Here is a 15000-nt window from a genome sequence, read left to right on the forward strand (position 1 = left end):
CTATCTTCGGGTTAAAAAGTATGGTTCACAACCAATTGTAAAACATTGAATGTCTCCTTGTTTCTAGTGTACAATGGGTCCTAACTTCTTTTCCCATACAATGTTTACATGTATCTTTACTTTCCCTATGACTTTGGGTGATGAAATTAGAAGTAAATTCAAACGACGACTCTTTCTTTGTTAATAGTAAAAATTCTGGTAACAGAAGCCGGGGGGGGGGGGGGGAATTTGACAGAATTTGAAAGCGGAAAAAAACAGCAATATTTTGTTTACTTACGAATGTTGTGTTTAGATCCTCATGAATGATAATTTTATCAACCGCATAGTCTGTTGTAGCTGGAGAGTCTCTTGTGAAATCTCCGTCGACAATAGATATGTTGTCACAAACCGACACTGAAACAACAATTAGATCATGAAGATTACCACAAAGTAATTGGACATGAGCATCCGTGGATTGAGAAGTGACCTAAATCTGCAGCAATACAGATTTGTCAAAAAAATTCTAGAGGCCTGACCGATATCAAATGTTTAATGATGTTTTCAATCAACTGTCACTGCGATTATAATTGCTGACTTACATACGCCCCTGTGCCGCTGACTCGATCAACTTTTCGGTCACTTTTTTCCCGTCCTTTTAAATTTTTTTCCGGGGTGAAGTCACGAAATTTTTGTCTTACAGGCCCATTCGAGATGAACAGATGGAACATGCCTATCCATTCTGCTTCACATAAAAAACGATTAACTCTAAACTTTCGCGTCTCAAAACTTTTATGGCGTTATGTGTGAGATTGTCCTTGTTATAGTGCGTTAGTGTACAGAATTTTATGCGTTCAATAGAATATCGTGCTTTCATCAGACTTCTGTTCGTTCAAACCCTTCATGCGTTTGTCGTGCGTTCAAAGGTGAGTATGTTCGGACTATAATGTGTTAAGTTCCGGACAGATCTCCAGACCAATACATATAAACTGACGATGTTTTTCATAAGGTTTTTTTAAATATGTAAATTAATGAAATAACCGAAAAGTTGAAGTTTACATGCCTTCAGAATAATCAGGAATATTTATAGAAATAATCAAAAATATACATTAATCTTCTGGTTTTGTTTTCATGGGCAAGTATCTTAAGGTGGTAATTGAGAAAGAGCGCAAAACCAGTTGATGGTCAAAAGTGTAGTTGACAATTATTAATTTGAGATTTGTCCCGTGCCACATTTTCCCCCAAAAAGATGCAAAATGAGAGGGGTTAATCGGTAAATGTTTAGCCAATTCCCCTCAAAACATTTACATCATTTTGGGGGGGGGGGGGTAATGGTGGTAAGCCGAAGCGGAAGTGAGGGGTAATCAGGGGTAATTTTGGGGGGGGGGGGTAAAATGGCATGTGTGGGAGGTAATTTTGGGCCGTAAAATGCAAGAGTAGGGGGGCAACGGTGAGTTAAAATGACGCAAGAGGCAAGAGTAGGGGGCAATGGGTGTAGATCGACGCAAGAGTGGCGGGAATTGCGGGGTAAAACGACGCACGGTAATCGGGGGGGGGGGAATGATGCAAGTATAGGGGGTAAGGGGTCCATTATCCCCTCACTCTTGCCTCGTTTTAACCCCCATTACCCCCTACTCCTGCTTCGTTTTATCCCCCATTACCCCGTGCTCTTGCATCATTTAACCCCCCCCCCTGCTACCCCTTTCCTGCATCGTGTTACCGCCGTAGTCGCTGAGTGACAGCCTTGAACCCCCATACTTTGTCTTGAGCCAGTTCGCCTGAGCCCTCAGACCACCGATGCCTTCCCAATACTAGCCAACAGATGTATATGAATAAACAAGTTTACACCCTCACTCTTAGAGCAATTTACCCCTACAATTTGCCCCCAATTTTGGAATTTTTTGGGGTATTTTTTGCAGGCGGAGTAAATCTAACAATTCCCTCTAACTCCTCATTACCCCCAATCTTAAATCATAAAGCTGCCATAAATTTACCCCCTAATCTTATGTCTTTTTTAGGGGTAACTGTGGGTGTTCAGTTTTCAAATTCCACCCCTGCTTACCACAACCGCCTTATCTTACATCGTCATTATCACCATTGTCTCAAATTTGAAATACACATTTACCTCCCATTACCCCCTTATCTTACGTCGTTTTGCCTCCTTAAAACTATCTTCTAATTTTACTTATTTTTGGGGGGTAAGCTTGGGGGTAAAGTTTTGGTCTTCCACCTTACTCCCCATTCCTTCATTCTTCTTACGTCGTTTTACCCCCTAAAATCGCCCCTATTCTTACACCTTTTGTATGGAAATTTTGATGGGCAAATTTTTACAATTCCGCCTTACTCTTCATTAACCCCTTATCTTATATCGTTTAACCTCCTAAAGTTTAACCTCTTATTTTGCATCTTTTTGGGAGTCATTTTTTTGCGGGGAGATTAAATCCAACAGTTCCTCCTCTATTCCCCATTAACCCCCTCAACCTTACTTCGTTTTACCCACATAAAACAATTCCCTGATCGTACATCTTTTTGAGGGGGGGGGGTAGTTCTTGGGAGTTAAAATCCAAAAATCCCCCCATTTCACCAACTTCCTCTTATGTTGTATCGTTTAATCCCACCTAAAGCTACGCCCTAATCATGCTTATTTTGGGGGGTAAACTTTGAGTTTAAAACAATAAAATTTCCCGAAAAATACCCCCTAATCCTACATCCTTTTTGGATGGTATTTTTAGGGTCAAAATTTAACAATTCTCCCCTTACTCCTCATTACCCCCCCATAGCTTACATTGTTTTACCCCAGAAAGATAGTTCCTAATCTTACATCTTTGGGGGATAATTTTTGGGGGGGTAAAAACCATAAACCCTCCTCCCCATTACACCCATTACTACCCCAATCTTACAATGTTTCACCCCCTATAATTACCTGCTAATTCTAAATCATTTGGGCGCTTATTTGGGGGAGGGGGTCAAATCTAAAAATTCCCCCCATTAACCTCATAATCTTACAACTTTTTGTATTGTAATTTCGAAGGGAAAAAATAACAATTCTCCCCTGACTCCTCATTACCACCTTTAGCTTACATCGTTTTAACGCCTGCCCAAGTCGAGGAGTCCGCTCAAATTCCGCTCAAAAAAATGCAAGAGATAACCGGAATGAGCGGAATTTGACCGGAATGAGCGGAATCGATAAAAAATAATGCAAGAAATGAGCTGAATTTGAGTGGAATAAAAAATGCAAGGAATGAGCGGAATTTGAGCGGAAAAAAAATGCAAGAAATGAGAGGAATTTGATCGGAATAAAAAATGCAGGAAATAAGCGGAATTTGACATGACCAAAAAATGCATACACTTTTAGCGGAAACATTGAACTTCCGGAAACAGGGAATGTATGTACATTAGGAGTTTCTGAAATGAACAACAATAGCGAAATTTTAAAGTAACGGTTTAAAGAATCTTTAAAAATTTTGAAATCATAACAACAGGAAACGCAGTGGTTTTAAAGTGGATCAACTTGAATCCAATCTCTCTTCTTATATATTATATCAAAAACTAGTATTCCTGCATAAAAAAGATCATTGGAACACTCGATCACGCAAATATAGAAACGGTAACGACATATGGTCCTTCTAATGTATAAAGATTTTTGGTCTAATTTGCCTAAGAAAGAATTTATCGGTACCTGCTGCGGAATAGACAAATAGTTAAACAAAATTCGCGGTCTTTTACCTACTGCGGTATAAGAATGCTAATAAACAATGCGGTTTTCCAGTGATCCTGTAAGCTATATGTTATAATTTGTTTTGTTTTGTTTGGTTTCACTTGCGGAGAGTCTTAGAGCGCGGATTTTTACTGTTTGCTCGGACTCAGTTCTCCTTTAGTTCTTTGTTGGTAACTGTATGGAGTATCCCCTGTATAGGTGGAGTGCAGGGGAAAAAGAATTTTTACTATAGCTTGTCTAGAAAAAAAGTTAGTTTTTCATACGGAAATTTGCGAATTTCGCGATTAGCCAATTTTAACCATAGTTATTTTTGATTGGGTCAGGAAGATGTCCAAATTGAACCAAACTTGGTATAGAGTATCCCCTGTTTAGGTAGAGTGTAGGGGAAAAAGAATTTTTACTTTAGCTTGTCTAGAAAAAAAGTTAGTTTTTCATACGGAAATTTGCGAATATCGCGATTAGCCAATTTTAAGCATATTTATTTTTGATTGGGTCAGGAAGATGTCCAAAATGAACCAAACTTGGTATAGAGTAGCCCCTGTATAGGTAGAGTGTAGGGGAAAAAGAATTTTTATCATAGCTTGTCTTGAAAAAAAGTTAGTTTTTCATACGGAAATTTCCTATAATTTCCGAATAATTTTGAATAAGTAACTTTTTAAATAAGTCTTTTTCATCGGGTCAAGAAGTTGTCCAAATAGACCCAACCTTGGTATGGAGTATTCACTGTATAGGTAGATTGTTAAACAAAGAATTTTTGGTAAAGCTTGACTTGCAATAAAGTTAGTTTTTCATACGGAAATTTGCGAATTTCGCGATTAGCCAATTTTAACCATAGTTATTTTTGATTGGGTCAGGAAGATGTCCAAATTGAACCAAACTTGGTATAGAGTATCCCCTGTTTAGGTAGAGTGTAGGAGAAAAAGAATTTTTACTACAGCTTGTCTAGAAAAAAAGTTAGTTTTTCATACGGAAATTTGCGAATTTCGCGATTAGCCAATTTTAACCATATTTATTTTTGATTGGGTCATGAAATTGTCCAAATTGAACCAAACGTGGTATAGAGTATCCCTTGTATAGGTAGAGTGTAGGGAAAAAAGAATTTTTACTATAGCTTGTCTAGAAAAAAGTTAGTTTTTCATACGGAAATTTGCGATTATTTCGAATAAAATTTTAGAATACAATATAATTTGAATAGAATAAAATACAGTCATTTATCATTATTCTTTTATCATTTATAGTCATTTAGTGATTTATTATCCTTTGTTTTGTTTGGAGATAGAGTTTATGCTTGGTTTTTTACCTAAAGCTCTACTCAAAATCTCCTATAGTTGTTTGTTTGTAACTCCGCCGTAGCCGGTCCCCAGCCCGGTTGCTTTTTTTTCCGCTCAAATTCCGCTCAAAAATCCGCTCATTCCGACCATTCCTCTCATTTTTTGCATTTTTTTTCCGCTCAAATTCCGCTCATTTCTTGCATTTTTTTTCCGCTCGAATTCCGCTCATTTCTTGCATTTTTTATTCCGCTCAAATTCCGCTCATTTCTTGCATTTTTTTTCCGCTCAAATTCCGCTCATTTCTTGCATTTTTTATTCCGCTCAAATTCCGCTCATTACTTGCATTTTTTTTCCGCTCAAATTCCGCTCATTCCGGTCAAAAAAATGTAAGGGCTTTGAGCGGATTTTGCTAAACTGTCCGATCAAATTCCGCTCATTTCTTGCATTTTTTTCCGCTCATTCCTCGGCCCGGGTGAAGATACCCCTTAATCTTACTTGTTTTTAGGGCTAATTTTTGGGGCTGTAAAGTATAACAATTCCCCCTCACTCAGCATTACCCGCTAACCTTACATCTTTTTACCCCCGTAAATTGACACCCTAATCCTACTTCTTTTTTGTGGGGTAAATTTGGGAGGTTAGAAATTCACCCCACAGCCCTCATTTCCCCTTAATCTCATATAGTTATACCCACCATTTACAATTACACCTTGCATCAGTTTGGGGGTAATCAGAGCAGTAATTTCGAACACCGGGTTTCAACTTCAGCAGTGTTCTATAGATGTATATGACAATTAGTACAACACAGGGCAACATGTTGGTTGCGACTCAATTTGCCAGAGATGTTTCACGCTTTTGAATTCTGTGAAAGCATTCACTTGAGTGAGCACTTTAGCAGTACTGCTGAACAAACAGCGATGTCATCTGCTGTATGCCCTTTTTTTCTTATTCAAATTGAAATAACAGGCAAAAACAGTTGAGTTGATTGATTCTTCAGAAATCGGACTAGATTGCTCACAGGAGATTGCTTTCAAGATGTGGTATAGTATGACTTAACATTGACGGGGCTATCAATTTGGAAATATCAAATCCGTTAGTTATTTTAATTTAGTTCATTTTGTTTGTCATTTAGTTCTAATTTCATTGTCAATTTCCTGTTTGAAGATCAAATCTTCATATTTCACGTTTATTCAATTTGTTTACATATTTTAACTGAAATCATTGTCTGTTCATGTAGTCTTGTGATTTGAGTTGCCGCGTTTGGAAACATTTAGATTTGATCAAATTTTTGATCAAATTCAGTTAATTTTAATTTCATCATTCTTCTCGAATCTTAATTCAAGTTTAGTTGCCTCTCTTTTAATCTGAAATTCGCTCTGCTAATCATTCAATTTTATCAAAACAATAATAAGCCTCAATTCGCTAAGCGAAATATAAGTCTGTAAATTAGAGCTAAATCCGCGTCGCTAATTGCACAAATATTTAGAACCCAGAAAATCGGATTTCAACATACAAAATTAGTAGCGAATTCGCTCCGCGAAATAGCCAATAATTCTGAACAATAAATCCTGTAATTTGGCAGCGCTAAATTCATTCTGAATACAGTAACAAAATCTGTATGACATGGCATAGTGAGCTCGTGAATCTCGAAAGACACCGCTGTTGATAGAACCATTTTGGGAACGGCCTACTTCGGATCCTCCAATAAGATGGGAAAATTGGCGCATTCAAGTAAAACTTGCTATTCTTGCACGAGAAAATTATCACACTAGATACGCATCTTCAACCAATACCAAAAACTATACGACTACCAGCTGAACCGAAGTATGAGATGGCAATTGAAGATGCAACGGAAGAAACAAAAGAGATCGACAAATAAGGAACAATGAATTGAAACTTCAATGGGACTTCAAATGCCAAAAAATAACGGAGGCAGGTGTCTTATGCGGAGAACGACCATGGCATCTCTGTGACTAAAAATGTGTTTCACTCTTGTATCCTAGCATCGGAACAGAGGGAATACATCTCCTCACACAAAAATTTCCGCACGATAACATCTACAATCTCACTACTTTCAAGCTCTGGGAGATGATGGAGATTCTTGAGAAAAACACATATCACTTTCAATCGCCATGTGTTTTTCTCAAGAAATCAGGCGAAATTGTAGAACAATTCTAAAGTATTTTGAAAGAATTGGCGGAAAATTGTGACTTCGAAAATCGAGATGAGGTAATAATCAGAGACATCTTCATCACGAACATGTTGGACGACGACATTCAACGCGAACTTCTGCGTGACACAGTTGACCCAGAGAGAGCTCTCAGTATAGCTGTAACTATGGAGATGGGCCGTCAAAATCAACAACGAATTTTATCAAACAACAATAACAGCGCAGCCGGCAGTACATAAAATGCTAGACAATCTTTCAATAGATTTCGCGACATTACGCGGAAATTAGTCAGGCAGAGTAGCAGTCAATCGAGCAGCAATTGGTCAGTGTAGAGGATGTGGTCAGGTTTGGACTCCAACACATCACCAGGTTTGCCCTGCTCTGGGTAAGAAACGCAATCATTGTTGTTTGCTCAACAATTTTGCAAAGGTATGTCGGAAAAAATTAAAAAGCACACGAATTTATCGTCAAGATAATCGCATCAATAATGTAGAAACTGCTGAAACTACAAAACAAAATACTCATTCTGAAAAACAAAATGTTATTTATATAAACTATAATGAACAATTTAACTCTGACTACAATTCTTCGGACGATAATTACGTTGCAACGGTAGAAAACATTAGCACACCGCCTATTACACTGCAAAATATGACAATAAAAAATGGAAATACAGATTGTCATTTGCTCCTCGATTCCGGTAGAGGTTGTACTATTATCAATATGTCACTTGCCAGGGAAATAATGCCTAATTGTGCACAATCTCAGTGGTCAGAGAAAAAATCACTCGAATTAAAGTCTTTTTCGAATGATCTGGTCGAAACATTAGGAACCCTAAAAACGCCAGTTCGTTGAAAGGATTGGAAAAATCAAAAAGCAAAAATCACGGTAGTAGCAGACGGATATAGGCCCATTCTTGGACGTGATCTTTTTGACCAATTGGGGATAACAATCTCACAAAAACCTTGCCCGAACATAGAAATCAACAACATAGAAACATCCTGTGCCATTAAAAAATCACTGACAAAAGAATTTCCTGAACTAATCTCAGGAATAGGAAAATCAAAACACCATAAAGTCAATTCAAAATTTCACAGAAACTATCGTGTTACGCATCAAAAAGTGAGAACAGTACGAATTCATCTTCAACCAAAAGTAAAAATTGAACACGAAAAATTGTTAAATGAAGAACATATCGAAAAGTCGAAAAGTTAACAAACTGCTCTGATCAGTTTTTCATATCTCCGATCGATATAACTGACAAAAAGGATCAATCAATCAAAATGGCCTTAGATTCGAAAATCTTGAATAAAACTATCCACAAAAACAAAAAACAGATGCCAAATATCGATTCCCTAATTCAAACGATTTTGCGAACACTGTCAACCGCACCGCAAGGGACAGCTTATTTTATGACACTCGACTTGCAGTACGCTTATAGTCAATTAAATTTACATAGTGATACGGCCCGCTATTGTAACTTTAATCTTGTAAGCGGAGATATGACCGGCACTTATCGTTTCAAAACGGGATTTTATTGTCTAACGGGTATGCCAGCAGAATTTCAAAAAGCAACTGATTGTACACTCGCCTGCCTAACCAATACATTCTGTTTTTTAGACGATATACTGATAGTAAGTAGAGGCGGAATTGAACAATATCCCGATCTTGTACGGGAATGTTTGATAAAATTATCTCAAGAAAACCTTCGAATCAATATTGCAAAATGTCATTTTGCAAAACATAAAATTGAATGGCTACGACAAAGCATCACTCAAACAGGTATAACACCATTGTCGAATAAAACGGATGCAATCGAAAAATTAGCAACACACTCAAATCTCAAAAAACTCCGATCTTTTATGGGATCAGTTCATCATCTGGGCAAATTTATTCCTAATCTGTCGCAATTGTGTTATCCACTTAGACCTCTAGTTAAAAAAATTACAAAATTTATTTTGACGGATAAACATGAAGAACAATTCAAATTGATAAAAGAGAAGATTGCTGAAAAAACAGAAAATAAGCCTTTTAATCCTGACCTAGAAACACGTATAGAATGTGATGCTTCACGTAAAGTTTTGGGTTCGGCTGTAGAGCAACGAACTCCAAACGGTTGACACAACGTGGTTTTTGCATCGCGATTTTTGAATTCTGTAGAAGATCGATATAGCATCTATGAACTCGAATTATTGGGTGTTGTTTAATATATTGAACGTTTCAAGTATTATTTATATGGCAAGCCATTCACTGTAATAACAGATCATAGAGCTTTGATTTCGAACATGAGAGAAACCAGAGCTAAAAAATCTTAGAATAGCCGACTAACACGTTGGGTCGATAGACTACTACCTTTCAATTTTACGATCGATCATCTTCCTGGTTCGAAAATGGGACTTGTTGACTATATCTCTCGCGACCTGCAACAAAATGCTGAGAATTACACCAATTTTGCATCACAAAATCCGCTTATAAAACAAGCCTCAAATACACCACATTCCACTAACAAATTATGCAGTGAATTCGCACCGCGAAATCCAGAATATTCTGTAATTAGGGAAAATGATAAAACAATTAGCAAATTAGCACCAAATAACTCAAATTCTAATATCCAAATCGAGACAGCAAACATTCCACATTCGCTTTTTGCCTTAAATCACCCTACAAAACAGTCGCCCAAAATTTAAAAAATTTTCAACGAATCGCAAGCAAATTCCAAAGTGTACTCATGATTTCCAACTCCGACGACGAAAACCTAATGCAAGTAAAGCACTCAACGCCATCTAAGGTCAGATTTGCAGACGAGGCAGGCCCATCCACGGCTCCCGCAGTGACAGCAACACCCTCAACGCCCAATACAGATACTTCAACGGTCACCTCGCCATCTACGGATGATCTATATACGGATGGCTTCAATTTCGCGCTGTCCAAAATATTTTCAAGTACCCTGATGGCAAGCCTGACTTCAAAGGATGCGATCCTCAAAAAGATCAGAGATTGCGTTCTGACGGAAAACGAGGAGAGATGTAAACAGATTTCCCCATACATCCATAGTTTTTGAAGGACTTACACGTTAAGAATGGATGTGTATGCATCGACGACAGAATTGCAATACCGAATTCGATCAAGGATGCTTACGAGGAGGCAATTCCCGCAACACACCCAGGAAGCTGGGGAATGACAGATATGGCGACACATGCATGGTGATATAGAAACAAAAACAGCAAAGTGCAACCCCTGTGTCAAAATCGGTAAAAATTTAAAATCTATTATTCCCTCTAGCAAATGGGCATCATTAAAATTATGCAAAGTACCAAATGAAGAAATTCCAACGGACTTTGGCGGACCAATTTACAATGGAAAGAATTAAGAAGTTTGCTTCCTTGCTTGTATAGATCAATTTTCTAAATTTCCGACAGCGGAGGTATTTGATAGAGCTAATGCAGATAATATTTTGAAATTCCTTCAAGAATATGTTTTGTTACACGAAAAACCTCGTTCCATTAGATTAGACCAAGCGCGATGCCAAACTGGTAACAAATTAAAGCATTTTGTAACCAAAAAAATATACAACTAATTCAAGCTCCAATACACGATCACAGAGCAATCGGACTTGTTGAAAGGCTAATTCAAACAATCAAGAACCGTTTAGCTTGTATTAAAACGGCGGAGCGAAATCAATTGAATTCGAAAGCATCGATAAATTCTATTATTTATCAACTACGTACATGCCGTCAAAATACTATAAACATATCACCATTTGAAGCACATTTTGGCTGAAAAGCAAATACTCCCTTAAGTAATATTTCAACGGAAGCTGATCCTAGTAGTCTCACATATAAACCAAATTTGATTAAATATTTAGACATGGAGACAGTCCGTTGGGAGGAGCTAATGTCGGAGGAGAATCGGGATCTAGAGGCCAGAAGCGACACAGAGTTGGAACAAAACAAGGATAGACTGAGCAAAGATGTGAAGAAGGAAGAACGCAGGTCCAGAAAAAGAATCTATAATAATTCCTCACCCTGATGTTGGTCTGGCAGTGCCACGAATGGAAACTTCCCTTTCAGTAAAACTAGCCAAGAAGAAACCAAAGACCAAAGGTGAAAGAAAAGCCTTGATGGGCTTTACCAGGTTCTGGCGCCTGGTTCTTCAGTAGTCAAGACAGGCGCTTATACTTCCGCCATAAAAGAACCAGGGAAGCGAGAAGTCACAATTCGCAACTCTGATTTGGCGATATTTGGGACAAAGGCAGAGCTCCAAACAGATCTTCAAATATACGCAAATTGGAGGCCGAAAGTACCGTCAGGGAAGATAACTGAGGACCTGATCAATCAACATACGAGAGAGGCGAGGAGGATGTTGGAGGGGATCAGGAAAACGAAACACCCAAAAATTGCAGACGATGCCAGTGCCGTTTCAACCTTCCATTCCTACGCAACAAGAGCGCTAAAAGTGCGAACGCCGATCAAACCCAAGAAAACAATAGTACCCGCACCGCCACAGACACCCTCTGAAAATTTGAGTGATTCCGCACCGCCAATAGAGTTACCAATAACATCAATCGTATTTGCGGAGCCACCATCAAGGCCAGAAAGGAAAGCTGCAACCAAAGCAACTGCAGCTCCACAGCCATCAACGAAAAGGAAAAGATCCTCTCCGTCAATTACGGAATCATACGAGTACTTAGCGTCGGTTCAAAAATGCCCGCCGTCAACTTCATCGTTTTCGGCACCTTCACGAAGCAAAAAAGGCAGTTAATCAAGCAAACCCAAATCCAAAAAAAGTCGATCGTTTCCTCAATCAATAGAGCTGCAACAAAAAGCCAAAATGCAGAAATGGACTATACAGTGGACCCATGTTCTCCAGTACAAACGTACCCGACTCAGCACTATATTTCACCAAACTACGAGACGCCAGAAACGTCCATGACAGTCGGAGAAGCAGAAAGACTATTTGAAAGCGATTCAGATTAAAACTTTTACAAGCGTTATAGTATTATTTATAGTAACCAGTAAATATGTTATTAATTTCTGGATAAACCATTCGTCAATTATTTTTGCCGAGGGGGAAATGTGGTATAGTATGACTTAGTATGGACCAAATTGGAAATACCAAATCCGTTTAATTTTAGTCATTTTAATTTAGATCATTTTGTTTGTCATTTGGTTCTAATTTTGTTGTCAATTTCCTGTTTGAAGGTCAAATCTTCATGTTTCACGTTTATGCAATTTGTTTACATATTTTAACTGAAATCATTGTCTGTTCATGTAGTCTTGTGACTTGAGTTGCCGCGTTTAGAAAAATTTAGATGTGATCAAATTGTTGATCAAATTCAGTTAATTTTAATTCATCATTCTTGTCGAATTTAATTCAAGTTTAGTTGCCTCTCTTTTAATCTGAAATTCGCTCCGCTAATCATCCAATCGTATCAAAACAATTATAAGCCTCAATTCGCTCAGCGAAATACAAGTCTGTAAATTAGAGCTAAATCCGCGTCGCTAATTGCACAAATATTTAGCACTCAGAAAATCGGATTTCAACATACAAAATTAGTAGCGAATTCGCTCCGCGAAATAGCCAATAATTCTGAACGATAAATCCTGCAATTTGGCACCGCTAAATTCACTCTGAATACAGTAACGAAATCTGTATGACACAAGAGCTGAAAAAAATCTCAGCTTGCATTTTTTAAGCAATGGTAGCCACATTATACAGTAAAAATCTTGTTTAATTAGAGCTATTTGAGAACTCCATTTTTGCAAGCATCTTGCAAGATTAGTAAACAAATTTTAACTTCCAGATCACTCAAACTTTAAAAAGTCATGCCAAAACTTTGCGGCTATCTGGTAATCAATATATTTGCTTAACCTCTCCTTAGGTAATTTTCAATCGCAACAACTTGCTACCCAATTTTTTGCAAATGGACTTTTTTGGAAGATTCTTGCAAAATTCTTGTAAGATAATGAATCTTGCTCGAACCCATACAATTCCTGGAAGTTTTTAATGATCCAATTACCTCTCTAGTCATAATATAATTATAGATCACCTTTAAAAGAGAAAAAAAAAACACTTTTCATTCGGAATCTTGAAAGATTTGACTCTGCCAATGAATAGGGTCACCACAGGTACAAGTTTTCACAATGATTTCCGGGTGTTGACAATTCATTAGTAAACTTTACAAATTGGTGAGGGTTTACTAAAACAATTTTGACCGGCGACGATCACACCATAGGTTATAAAAGGCCAATTCTTCAACGTCAAGATAATATCCAAGTTGAGGAGAAAGGAAAGAAGCAGCCTGTTGACATATATGACATATTTTGGCTCTTCTAATTTTTTTGCAGAAAAAATGATCAAGGTTTGTCTGCCGCATAAAAAGCCAAACCAAGGCACTGAAGTTTCGTTTCTTGCAATAAGTTCATTATATTCAAATTCCAATAGCGAAAACATTGCGATGATTTCCAGAAATACTTTTTGTGGGTGTTTTACGTTTCAGTTAGTGCAAAAACAGTTTCAAACATTAAAACGTTTTGATAATGAGTACGATGGTAGAGGCTATGGATCTTATTGGATTGAAAAGGTTTGACCATTGCTTCCTAGAATAATTCCTAGAACATTAAACTTGCAAACAATCAGTCTAAAACCATGGCGGAACTACTACTTTTTGCATTTAAAAAAAATAAACAATATCTATGCAAGAATTCAAACATTTTCAAGTATCCCGCAATATTTCTGAATTTTTTTTACCTATCAGAGCACACAAACTTTAAAAAGTCATGAGAAGATTTTGAGGCAACTAAGTGATCGATAAAATTATTTAACCTCTCCTTCGGTTATTTTCAATCCCAACAATTGGCAACTCAAAATTTTGCGAATGGAAAGTTTTGGAAGAAGCTTGCCAGTTTCTTGTACCATGATAAATCTTGCTGAAACATCTACAATTTTTGAATAAATTCATGATCAATTTACTTCTCTAAACTTAAATTCTAATTACAGATCACCTTTAAAAAAGAATAATGAACTCTATATATTCAGGATCTTGAGTGATTTGATTTACCAATCACTAGGGTCACCACTTGTACAGGTTTTCAAATTGATTTCCGGGCGTTGACATTTCATTAGTTAATTTTATAAACTGATGTTTACTTATAACATTTTTGACTGAAGACGATCACACTAGAGGATAAAAAATGCCAATTTTTGAGTTGCTGCATCGTCAAAATGAAATCCAAATTGAGGAGAAATAAATGAAGCAGCCTGTGACATCTTTGAAATATTGTGGCCTTTCTGATTTTTTTATGCAGAAACAAATGATTGTTGTTTGTCTCTCACATAAAAAGGCAAAATTTTTGAGCACAAAATTAGTTAAAAATATGTTTCTACCACTTTGCAACGCATTGAAGTTTCTTTTCATGCAACAGGTTCATTATAACTGAATTCCAATACATCAAAATGTTCAATGATTTTTGGAAATACCGTTTTGTCGGTTTTTAACCTGTCGGTAGGTTCAAAAAAAGTTTCAAACCCTAAATTGCTTCGTTATTAAGTACGATGATAGAGTACCCAATGGTTATTTCGGAATCTTTCTTTTGGTGATCCAACAAAAGTTGGTGCCAATGACTTTGATCACTGCCAGGGTTTTGCCCTGCACAATTGGACGCAAATTCATTTTGGTCCTGTTGGATTAAAGAACACGTTTCTAAGTTAAACGGTAAGGCTAACTCTCAGACACTTGTCGAGAATCGCCAAGTGCTTAGGGTAGTTGAACACAACAAACCGAGGGATTATTATCCTACTTCTCAGATCACCCATAAACGATACGGTTCCGATAGCGTTGGACGTTCTGCCGTTCTCAGTATATTGGC

General features: G+C 37.4%; 1 protein-coding gene across 1 annotated transcript in view; it reads right to left on the reverse strand.

Moving 5' to 3' along the window:
• LOC142354091 (transmembrane protease serine 11B-like protein) overlaps positions 1-15000 on the reverse strand; it is a 148777-nt gene that overhangs the window by 132691 nt on the left and 1086 nt on the right. The window contains exon 2 of the mRNA XM_075406364.1: positions 278-393. Coding sequence (XP_075262479.1) covers positions 278-393 — 116 coding nt within the window. The remainder of the gene's footprint in view (positions 1-277; positions 394-15000) is intronic.

Source organism: Convolutriloba macropyga, chromosome 15 (genome assembly GCF_964194025.1).
Source record: "Convolutriloba macropyga chromosome 15, txConMacr16.3, whole genome shotgun sequence".
NCBI classification, from domain to species: domain Eukaryota; kingdom Metazoa; phylum Xenacoelomorpha; order Acoela; family Convolutidae; genus Convolutriloba; species Convolutriloba macropyga.